The sequence below is a fragment of the Macaca thibetana genome, chromosome 3 (assembly GCF_024542745.1).
Source record: "Macaca thibetana thibetana isolate TM-01 chromosome 3, ASM2454274v1, whole genome shotgun sequence".
Classification (NCBI taxonomy): domain Eukaryota; kingdom Metazoa; phylum Chordata; class Mammalia; order Primates; family Cercopithecidae; genus Macaca; species Macaca thibetana.
The window spans coordinates 26228087-26240463 of record NC_065580.1 but is presented as its reverse complement, the minus strand read 5'-3'; the positions used below and the strand labels follow the sequence as shown (position 1 = coordinate 26240463).

Below are 12377 nucleotides of genomic sequence, written 5' to 3'. Positions count from 1 at the left end.
TAACTATCAAAACATTTTGTCAAAAGTTAAAAAAAAAAAAGTTTGCTTTCTTTCCAGAAGATGGAAAGAGATGAAAAGATGGAAAGCAGTATTACCAAAGTATGAGCAAGTGAATGAAGACCTCAAGAAGAAACTTTTAAACTACTTTAATGACTACAAATTTCTTATTTCACCGTGAAAGAAGCACTAGATATTAAAATAACTCTTAGGGGTATCATGCTGTAATTGCTAGGTAATAAGACCTTATTCATTCCTTGTTGGTCAAATTTTCCCAGGAAATGCCAAATTCCGGGGAGAAAATTATTCATTTTTGAATGCTTAACACTTTTAGGTTATGAGTAGAATTAATCAAATTATAACGTCAGGACCTAAAAAGTTGTACTAGAAACTGGAAAGAGCTAACTTGAATGACCCAAGAACTAACACTACAATCAGAGGATTTACATACAGAATGAACATCTTCAACTTAGTACTAGACAGCAGCTAAATGCTTAAGCATGGAACATGGCTCAAATCCAGATCTATCATATTTTGGCTGTATGTTCTTAGGTGAATTACTTTAAGCCTTCACCTAAGCAATAGGGTGCACAGCCACACAGGGCTGTTGGTGAGTATAAAATGAGACAATCCATGCAAAGTGCCAATCACAATGTAAATGCTCAATAAATGTTATCATCAGCTATGTTAATGAGGATGCTATAAACAATAACAAAGTATTCAAAGTTAAACTTGACTTTCTCCCAGGATAGAATTAAATTATGAATTTAAATGGTTAGTGAAAAAGATATTAAAACATTTGTGTGTATTTTAAAACCATATACTAATTGCATAAACACGACTTCATAGCATAAGCTTAGAAAATCTAGAATTCATTGACTCTGCTACTTGTAGAAAATACAGAAATATGCAAGTTATGGAACCTCAAAAACCAAAGAAAAACACAGAAAATACAGAAATAAGAAAATGAGCTCTCTGTTCCCAGGACTGTACAAGATAAACACACACAACTAATCACAAATATTATAAACAAAATGTGGCTATCGTAAAGAGGTATAAAGCACTATGGACATATTTGTCAATTATAGAACAAACAAAAATAAAGTTGGGAAAAAAATTAAAAATAAAGTTGGGAAGACAAAAAACAAACAGAATTCCTTGAGAGACTTGGAGACTACTTCTTAGAAACACTTAAGAACCTTCTCGTTGAAAGCTGTTCTCAGCTTCCTCTCATCAAATCACCAACCAGGAATTAACACTATCTATGTCTCTTATACTAATACTCAGGAATTAATACTCTCTAAGTATCTTTCAATTAGGCAAAACGCCTGAATGTGATATCTCTAATGTTCACAGAGATGCCACTGATAACTTAGCAACATTTGGCTATGAAATAAGGACTTAAAAAATCTTTTCAAATGGCTTTGACCTTCTCTCTCAGTAAAGTGTCGCTGCTTTTGAAAACTGGTTCTAAAGAGGGTGAAATCAGCGTCCAGTTAAATTACACTTATTACTCCTAACAAGTTAGTGAAAGAAGAAAATTATCTCAGACTCCTGGGTGCAGTGGCCAATATAAATACCTGGGTGGAGGGGGTTCCATTCACACGTGGGAATTATCTAATTAACATAATTTATTAAAATAGATCCAAGAAGCAAATCAAGCTGTATTACAGAACTAAATGTACTTCACATGTTTAGTGCACTTTGATTCATACTCTCAAAAGAAATTTGCATCAAGCCAATAAAAATGAATAGTTCAAGTCATCAAAAAGTGATAACATGTACAATTGCTGTGTTAGTTAATCTAGTTGCTGTGCAGATGGTAAGGTTATCTTAGGAATCTCCCTCAGAATGATTCTGCAAAAGACTCATTGATGCTACACCCCTCTCCATTAATGATACACCATCTGGTATCTACTTTATAGTTTCATCACTTCATTTGGTTAAAAGAGGAAAGATATGTGCTTATGTCCACTTTTAAACCACAGGCAACCTGGATTTCCTAGTAAGTTAGATGATTCTGCAAGTTATATTAATACTAGAATCATTATTTCTTACAATACGAATTAATGGATTCAGCATTTTTACACTGTCTAATACAAAAGTGTATGCAGAATTCCTAATACAAACAGTTAGACATTGTAATTTTCACTGCCATCGTAATACAAAAGAAAATCCCTTTACAATCTTTTGTATTATGCCTAGAAAATGCTTCATCATTAGAGACCTAAATGTCTCCCACATATTCCTGGAAGAAATCCAAAGTGACAAAATTCAAGTTGGGTACTTTGAGAATGACAGTGACAAACAAAAACAGGACTGTACAGAAATGGGCAAAAGACACAAGGAAGTTGAATGATATTAATTTTATGATTATCATTATCTTACACACAATGGAAAGTAAGCAGATATTCTTTCATGGCAACAGCTGATATTTGTTAAGCTCTTTCCAGCTTTCAAGGGGCTTGTACACACTCATCTGATCTACCTCCCATCACCATGAAGATGAGCAAGGAACAGAGTATATCCCCATTTTGCAGATAAAGAACCAGACACCACAAGATGACAAAAGCATGCCTTCTGACTCCTTGTCTAACATTCTTTCTATCACATATTACTTACTGTGGAGTTATTAAGTAACAGTAGTGTGTATGTTCCACCTTAGCATTCTAAGCTTACTGGTGCGTCTCAGATTTCAGTTTCAACTGCAGGCTAACTACTTTCCAGCCTGATCTTCAAAAAGGAAAACAATATATTCTGCGTATATATAATTTGATTTTATCATATCGTGTCTATCTAATCTTCTACCACTTGTTCTACTTCATGCCAAAATGCCTAACAGTTTATTTGTTGAGAAGTTGTTGAGCAGGTAAGTTCAATCTGCGAGAAACAAATCCTCTCAGACACTTGTACCAATCAAATTGGTGAGTCTATGAGAAATGGGAGAATATTTGTCAGTGCCTTTTCTTGAACCTGACAATAATTAAAGTCAAGTTTATAAGGTACCTAACATAGTAAAACCTGACGGCAAAGAAAACTGTCATTGGGTGAGGAAAAGCAGGTGCCAGGTGCATCATCTCAAAAACTTTCACTTGCACTCATTTAACGTTTACTAACTCTGATATGGTTTGGCTCTGTGTCCCCACCCAAATCTCATCTCGAATTGTAATGCCCACATGCTGAGGTAGGGACCTGGTGGGAGGTAACTGGATCATGGGTGTGGTTTCCCCAGGCCGTTCTTGTGGAAAGTGAGAGAGTTCTCAGATCTGATGGTTTAAAAGTAGTTTCCCCTGCATATGCTCTCTCTCCTGCCACTGTGTGAAAAAGGTGCCTGCTTCCCTTTCACCTTCTGCCATAATTGTAAGTTTCCTGAGGCCTCCCTAGCCACGGAGAACTGTGAGTCAATTAAACTTCTTCCCTTCATAAATTACCCAGTCTCAAACAGCTCATTATAGCAGTGAGAAAACAGACTAACACAAACTCTAAGCCATGTACAATGCTCTAGGTATAGAAGTAAAACAATTAGTGGGTGAATGGTTACTCTGTGCTACACACTATTACAGGTGCTTTTTGAGTATTGGCTCATTTAACAAATTAGTGAGGTAAGCACTATTAAATCATCACTTAATATATGAAACAACTGAGAGGTAAAATAAGATGCTCCACATTACACAGCAGGGAAATGCCAGGTCAGAAATTTGAATCCAAGGCATCTGACATCAGAGGCTTGTGCTCTAAATCTGAGTTCTGCCCACTACAACCAGGGGGCCAAATCAGGCCCAGTCCCTGTTTTTGGTTTTACATTTTTAAATGGTTGAAAAAAAATTTAAGCAAAATTTTGTAATGTGTGAAAACCATACGAACTTCATACTTTAGGGTCCCTCAATTAGAACAGAGCCACACTCATTCATTTACAGTTGGCTTTCTCTGATTCCACATTACAAAGGCAGAGTTGGGTAGCTGCACAGAAATCAAATGTGGTGTGCAAAGCCTAAAATATTTACTATCTGGCCCTTTACAGAAAAAATTCCTGACATTCTCTAAACCATTCAATTTTATGCCTATTCAACATCTCTACTTCAATGTCTGAAGTGTCCCAAGCTTAACATATCCGTAATGAAACTCCTGATTTCCTCTACCACCAACATCCCAATCCATATCTTAAGAATTTTCCCCGGTGGAAAAAACCTTCTAGTTATAAAAGCCATAAACCTAGAGTTTGAGTCTTTTCTTTCTTCACTCATGTTCAAAGCCATCAGCAAATCTGGTCAGCTCTACCTTTAAAATACTGAACCACATTTCATTACTTCCCCTGCCGGCACTCAGACCCACACCAGTCATCCCTTTTCCGAATTACTGCCATATTTCTTACTAATTCTCTGTTGCTTCAACTCTTGCCCAAGACAGCATCCAGAGGGCTTGTCTGTTCCCAAATCCCCAGCCTTCCCAAACACGCCAAGTTCACGCCTGCTTCATGGTTTTGGCAATGGTTTGCTTCCCTATTACCATAGGCCTCTTCCCAAATGTCACCTCAACAGAGAGATCTTCCCTCTCTACCCAACTCCATGCCTAAACCCCAGCCCTGGGATTTTTCCCATTTTAGTCCTCTCGAAATTATCATAACCTGCCATACAATATGTATTCTGGTTTTAAATTGAATTTAAGCCCCAGGAAGATAGATGTTTACCTCATTTTCTTCACTAGTACAAAGCTGCTGGCACAAGACCAGGGCCAAACATATATTAGGTGCTTAAGTAAATATCTGCTAAATGAATGAGAAAATGCTCTCTACATTCAAGAGGTACTCAGTTCGGTAACATACGGAGACAGCAAACACATTTAACATGCACATAACTGTACTGAGTGAGGGTTAATATTGTATTTCTTATTTTTTCCTATTTTCTTATCAAATAACATTTTCAACAAATAAAATTTTGAGAGTTTCATTCAAAAGAAAAAGAGAGCTCACTCTGCAACCTCATGGTCTATTAATCTAAATAACCAATTAATCTAAATAACCAACCTACTTTATTGAAGAGGGCACTGATAAGGTGCTCAAACTCTCATTCTTAAACTCACTGCCTTCTTTTGTCCATCTCTGTCCAATGCTAGACCCATGCTGACTTGACACCCTATCGCTTTTTCCTTCTCCTAACTCATGTTTAACTTCTACTATTCAGCTCCTATCCACCTCTCCTGAAGGAGACATTCATTTCTTAACTACAAATGCAGTGAAACTGAGTTTTCAGAAAGAAGATATACCCTGCCTGGCGCCAGTGGCTTATGCCTGTAATCCCAGCACTTTGGGAGGCTGAGGCAGGCAGATCACTTGAGGCCAGGAGTTCGAGACCAGCGTGGCCAACATGGTGAAACCCTATCTCTAATAAAAATACAAAACTTAGCCAGGCATGGTGGTGCACGCCTGTAATCCCAGCTCTCAGGAGGCTAAGGCATGAGAACCACTTGAACCCGGTAGGCAGAGGTTGCAGCGAACCAAGATCACACCACTGCACTCCAGTCTAGGTGATAGAGTGAGATTCCATCTCAAAAAGAAAATAGCAAAAAAATAAAAGATAAAAGAAAATAAATATATCCTTTAAAACGCTACCATTTTTAAGAGTGTACTAAAGTTTAGTCAACGTTTGGGGGAGATAAGAGTAGCAGTGTACTGTGTGACCTGGAGGCAATGTAGATTCTAAACATATAAAAAAGTATTTGCATTTGGTAGGTCCCAAAGTGGTAAAATGCATCAGTGAACAAATAATGCAACCATTCCAAAGTGACCAAAGAAAAAATGACATTGTTACAGAGGATGAACTACCTACCTGCCTGCTTTGCTTCTTCACTTCCTGGTCATTTTCCACCAGGAAAAGCAGCTGAAGTTCTAATTAATTAATTTTTAAATAAATATACAAGAAAGCAGCAGATGTGGTAATAGAATCAATGACAAAAATAGTCATACCCTCTCCTCCAGTCTAGCCAGCTGTTCTTTGTAGAATGCATCCTGCTTCTTTAGCACTCGGTCTTTCTCTTCCAGCTGCCTAGCCTAAAAAAAGAAATGAGGAATATACTATATCAAGAAAAAGCAGCAACAGCAAAGCAAAAGTCAAGAATAAATTGCATTAGAAATAAGAATACAAATCTGAAGATTCTTGCAATCTATTAGGTCTCTGCCATAGAAAAACATTAAGATGATGATTGCTGTATTTAAATGTAAAGAATAAGTCCGCATTGTATTTTTCACTGTAACAGCTGTGTCCTATTTTGTCCAGATATATTTGGAAATGTCAGAATACAGCACAAAACAGACTCTTATTTAACTTGCCTATCGAAGAGTAATTTCAAGGATTAATATTTTGTACAACAAAACTTTAATTTTATCCTGGGCATAAGATACATGGCTCTTAACCTTTTTTGAACAAAAAAGTAATGCCTAAATAACATTTTGCACATAAATCTTGTTTAAGAACAGTTAATTACCTGCAAATAAATACATACATTGTTCTATTTCCCTTTATGTAAAGAATTAATTGTTATGGAAGAACGGAAACAAAAACTACTATATTTATTTATTTCAATAATTCAAAATAATAATAATAAATAACAATAATTTAAAGTAATTTTAAAAACTTTAGTTATTGCACTTTCAATTCATAAGATTTTTTAAAATAAAATCAAAACAAGTAAAATATTTTTGGTTCTTTAAAAAATGATGAAGATGGCTACTTATGGATATTTTTCAAGATTTGTGTAAAAAAAATGTATTTCTTAAATTAAGGTTGGTATCTTGAATATTGTGTTTAATTGGCCTTTATCTCTGAGGGATGAGACTTTCCTATATCACTCTGAGTTAGATTTTGTTTTCAACATATTTTTTGCTCAGTGAATGCTGAATATATGCCTGACTACAACTTATAAGAAAGTGTGTGTGTGTGTATATGTATCTATATATATTATATACAGATATATAGGTATATATGTGTGTGTATCTTTTAATTTATATAAACAAAGTATATATATTACTTTTAATATGTAAAGTGTGTATATATATATTTTTTAATTGTATGCATCCAGCCATCCATTAACAAGTATATATTTAGGCATTCCCATCCTTGTGCTACTTTACCAAAATTCTTTCGTTAAATGACCAAGTATTGCCTATTTCAGATGTCAAGGTGCCTGTCTACTCAACTATCTGCTTAGTTTAGGTGAACTACTTGCACATTTATAGGTTGCTGTTTTGCTACTTACTTTGTCTTCAATATCCTGCGGCATGTTAAAAATAAAATAAACAGTTATTTAACAACGTAAGTACTGTTTTTTCCTAATTTCACGCACACACAAAATCTGACGGATAATATTTAAAATGCAAGTCGAAGAAGGTAATGGGGAAAAAATAAAAAGGAAATACTTAACTTGAGACACATTTTAATGTCACTATACTGTTACAGTTTGAATAGAAGATTCAATAAAAAGTACATGCTGCTTGGAAGCATAAGAATAAATAAAAACAAATACAATGTTAAGATTAGATTAAAGTACACTCATATACAAGTATATAATCTATGGCTCTCTGGTACAGCACAGTAAAAATTTTATTAGACTGTTAGGAATATGAAACAAAAAGCAAACGAATTTCAAATCTAATATACATGACTACATAATCTAAAGAGAAAAGACCTCTCTAAATTCAACATAAAAACCCAAAATATAAATAAAGAAAATGAAAAAGAATAGACTCATAAGAAACTCCATAAAACAAAAGCACTATAAAATCCAAAGAAGCAGCAAGTAACAAAAAGAGGAAAAGAAATCCAACATATAACTGGGAGAGTTAACGTTATTAACGTACAGAGAACTTAAAAAAGAAAAGCCTCATCCCCCACTCCTCTCCCTGCCAAAAAAAAAAAAGAAATATACACAAACAATACAAACTAGAAATTAACACACAAAAAAATATGAATAATAAACACATGAAAAAAATCCAACCCCACAGCAAATCAGATAGTACAAATTAAGGTAACACGGTGTCTAATATTATTCATTCACCAACTAACAAAAATGTAAAATAAAAATACTCAATATTGGCAAGGATATAAGAAAACAGGCTCTCCTATACACTGCTGGTCAGAATATAAATTGGTATACCCATTTTATAAATCAATCAGATAAAATTAACAACTCTTTAAAATGTACATATGCACTGAGACCTAAAAACACTACTTATGGTACTTTTCTTAAGTACTATATGCAAAGATGTTCATGATAGGGCTTTTTAGACTTCATTACAAGGCTGTTTAGAATTGCAGCGAAACAAAAACAAACCAATGGCTAAATGAAATATGTTCTCAAAGTATACCACGTAAAAAAGAAAAAAGCTATATAAACCAACAGGCAGTATAACCTCTTTTTTTGTAGGGAAGACGAAGAGAAAAAACAAAAACAAAAGACCCCCCAAAAAAAACAGAAGGATATTTTACAAAATGTCAACAGAGGTTACAGCAGAATGGTAAACTTATGGGTGGTATCTATTTTCTTATTTTTGCTTCTTCATATGTTCAGAATGAAAAACCAACATACTTAATAGTCAAGGGGCAAAAGGAAGAAATTTTTTAAGGTGAGGAAATGAATGGGTTTCTTGATTGTGGTGGTGGTTACATAATTATATGCACTTGTCAAAACTCATAGAATTGTATATCAGAAAGAATGAATTTAACTACATAAATTTTAAAAATGAATATAAATTAAGCATACTAAAATTTATAATAATAACTATAAATGTGTGAATGTGTGTATAAATCATTATTATCATTAATTTTCTTATGTGGCCAATTTGACTTCCAGGCATTCAATCCTAGCAAATATTAAAACAAAAGAGTATTTACATCTAAGAAAATGCAACGAGCATTATTTAAAGCAACAACTAAGAGTGAACAATAAAGGTTTGGGTAAATAAGAATCTGGCAATAGGATACTGATTATAAAGATTTTGATCCAGCCATATAATCAAACAGTAAGAGTCCTTGAAAGCTGATATCTTAATAAAAAATTAAGTTTTTAAAACTCAGAATGTTAAGTGAGAAAAAAACACGTCATAAAATAGGGTGTGCCCTAAGTTCCTAATTTTGCATGAGAAATGGGGGAGGGAGGAGCAGAAGGGAGGGATGGAGAAGGTGGAGTACTTGTTTATATTGACATGGAAAAAAGTGTAAAGTATGGTAAGATGTTATAGTAGTTATGACATACGCAGTGGGATATATTATTTGGACTGTTTCTTATTTCCTATAATGAACAGTTATTATTTCTGTAATCAGAAAAAAAATCTTTTAAATATCAATATTACTCATGTTTACACTTGACTATGAGATGGAAATATAGCACTGAGGACATCTAAAAGAGTGACCTATTAAATAATTATATTAACAATTCAAAAAATTTGTTTTAACAACTTGAACAGTTATAGATAGCATGGAAATTGTATTGCCTACTAAATCCTGAATGTATCAGCACCTGGTTTTCTCCCCCATTCAATATATGGCATTATCTACACTGGATATTAAAACACTCAGACTAGGTAATGTTCCTTTTGTTCACACAGTGAGATTTTTTAAAATGCAAAGAAATCATAATGGACATTCCATTATCATTATTTAGAAAACACTACACCTGAGCCTACTGAGGACACTGCATCAATCAACAAATTTAATTTTGAAAAGCTGATTACAACCTAAATAAAGGATGTACAGATATATGCTCACTTTTCTAAGACATGATCCTTGAAAAAGTTTAAAATAACATGTCCAAAGTTCAGATGTGTACACTAAAGACCAAAGAGGGGAATATTTCCTAGGACCCAACACCACCAAATTATAGGCCAGCAGCACACATCTTTCCCTGGACTGCAAACAGAATCAATAGTTTGAGATCCACTGGGAAGAATAACAAAGTAAGAAACATGGCCACAACACTTTAATAGCCCATTGCTTTGAAACAGTTAATATGATGCTAGGAGGAAAAGTCACACGATATGAATCCTGAAACTTAAATAAGCCTAGAATACATTGACTAAGCTAATAGCTGCTGAGGATGGGGAGTCACATTCAACTTTAAAAAAGTAGTAAACCTACTGCAAGGAAATAAAACTCCGTAGGGCTCTCTAACAGAGAATCATTGTAAATGAACAAATAAAAACAAAGAGGATTACAACATTATTTATTGATATAGAATCTATCTTGGGAAAAAAATAATATAAAACATTTTTCCCCATCTGCTATTTGCTATTCCTAGAAGAAATAAGTATAGAATAGTTTTCAGATCTTGCCAGATTTGGGATAATGTGACTGGACTTGAAAATGTGACACAATGTACATAAGTGGATCATTACGGAAAACTAGAGTATCCCATAATGCCAGAACACAAAAAAAATATGGAAATCAAGTTTAAGGAATCCAACACAAACATTTTGATGTCTTAACTTGGTGTTGATAGCTAGATTAAAAGTGAAGTACGTATGTTTACTTCCTTAAAGACTTGTCTCTTTTCAGAATGGACTTGAAGGTGCTTTACAACAAGGGGTATAATAAAGTTTATACAAAAGAAAACTGGGATTATGAATATAACATACTGCGCTGATAGGAACTTTACCTTCCCATGAATAGTCCAGGCTAAATCTTCATAGCACAAACTTTTCGGCATTACTACACCCTTTTAACCCTGGTTGCTCCTGGGGACTCAGGTGTGGCACCAACTGCACGGCACTGGGAACTCGGTGACATCATAATCACTTAGCACAGATAATGAAATGTTACTTTGTATATCAAGCACAAGGCATGTTAAGGCAAGGTTCTATGCTACGGGAAAGCTTGTATATTTTAAATGACAAAGTTCCCTGAAATGGCAGTATCCAATTTTTAATAGCTCAGTGTAAAAAACAAAGCAGGTACCTATTCAACTTTCCATGAGATAACACTATGAAGCCAGAGATTACTAGGATTTAGAAAAGACAACAATGCTCTAACAACATAAACAGGATATCCCTATAACTATATGTCCTTTTATTCTAAATCTTTTAACAATCTGAAGCATACATATAAAGAACTGAGAAAGATTAATCTTTCACTATGATATGGATAATCTACGGTAGGCAAAATCTATTTTACAACTCACATAGGCAGACGAGCAAATAACAGTAGGAAAAAGACCTTTATTTATTGTCAAAACTACATATGAGGTGCAATATATACGAACCTAATAACATTATATGCTGACATAAAACAGAAAAAGAATTGAAATATCAAAGGAGGCTGAACCATAAACTTGTAAGGTAATATTGCATTTAGAAGCTGTAAAACATGATCACTGTGAATATCAATTAGCCATAACAGAATAATTAAAGTAGCCATGTATTCAATTAATTGAATTCTAGACTTTCGTTAGGAGAAATTACATAGGGTTCACTGAGTCTTTACCAAGTGGCATTAATAAACAAAGAATTTTACTTTCAGCACTGTTTTCCAAACCATACCAGAGCGTGACCTTCAGTAGGGTAACTCATCTAGGTGAACTTAAAGGATGTCCAACCTATTATACTTTTCAATGAGGCATAAGCATCAGCTATAAGCAGACCCCAGCTTGAAATGTTAAACTGCACTGATGTCCACTAACGCTATAACACCTAATGGAAGGTGAACATAGACCAGAGAGATGAAAGACAAAAGTCCATTCTTCCAATATACTTCCTTATCTGAAGTCTGGAACTCAAACCCAAGCACCCAGGATTAGATCAGGGCAGTTGGTGTTGGTGTTTGTTTTGTCTTCCCCTTCTCAGAGTTTCAAGAGACCTGATCGACATTTTAAACTTTTTCATACTAATAACATACTGAAAACAGTCAACTGATTATGTCCTTTGCCACACAGGGGTATGATATAGTTTGGCTCTGTGTCCCCACCCAAATCTTATCTTGATCTGTAATCCCCATAATCCTCACATGTGGAGGAACGGCCCAAATGGGAGGTGACTGGATCATGGGGGAGGATCCCCCTGCTATTCTTGTGATAGCGAGTGGGTGCTCACAAGATCTGATGGTTTTATAATTGTTTAATGGTTCCTCCTTCACACGCTCTTTCACTCTCCGGCTGCCTTGTGAAAACGTTTCCTGCTTTCCCTTTGCCTTCCGCCATGATTGTAAGTTTCCTGAGGCCTTCCCAGGAAGCGCAACTGTGAGTTAATTAAATCTCGGGTAGTATCTTTATAGCAGTGTGAAAATGAACTTATTTCATTTTTACACTGCTATAACGATTTAGCAGTGTGGTACCAAGGTAGTGGAGCACTGCTATAAAGATACAGAAAATGTGGAAGCAAGTTTGGAACTGGGTAATGG

At 34.8% G+C, this 12377-nt stretch overlaps 1 protein-coding gene across 5 annotated transcripts in view; it reads right to left on the bottom strand.

Moving 5' to 3' along the window:
• The window catches only part of CHCHD3 (coiled-coil-helix-coiled-coil-helix domain containing 3), a 1241194-nt gene that overhangs the window by 94271 nt on the left and 1134546 nt on the right, over positions 1–12377 (bottom strand). For 3 of the 5 annotated variants that reach the window (XM_050782484.1, XM_050782483.1, XM_050782487.1), the window contains 2 exons: positions 7249–7263; positions 5960–6043 (listed from right to left, as the gene is read on the bottom strand). In XM_050782484.1, the coding sequence (XP_050638441.1) occupies positions 5960–6043; positions 7249–7263 (99 nt within the window). The remainder of the gene's footprint in view (positions 1–5959; positions 6044–7248; positions 7264–12377) is intronic. The other 2 variants (XM_050782485.1, XM_050782486.1) reach the window with 1 other exon arrangement.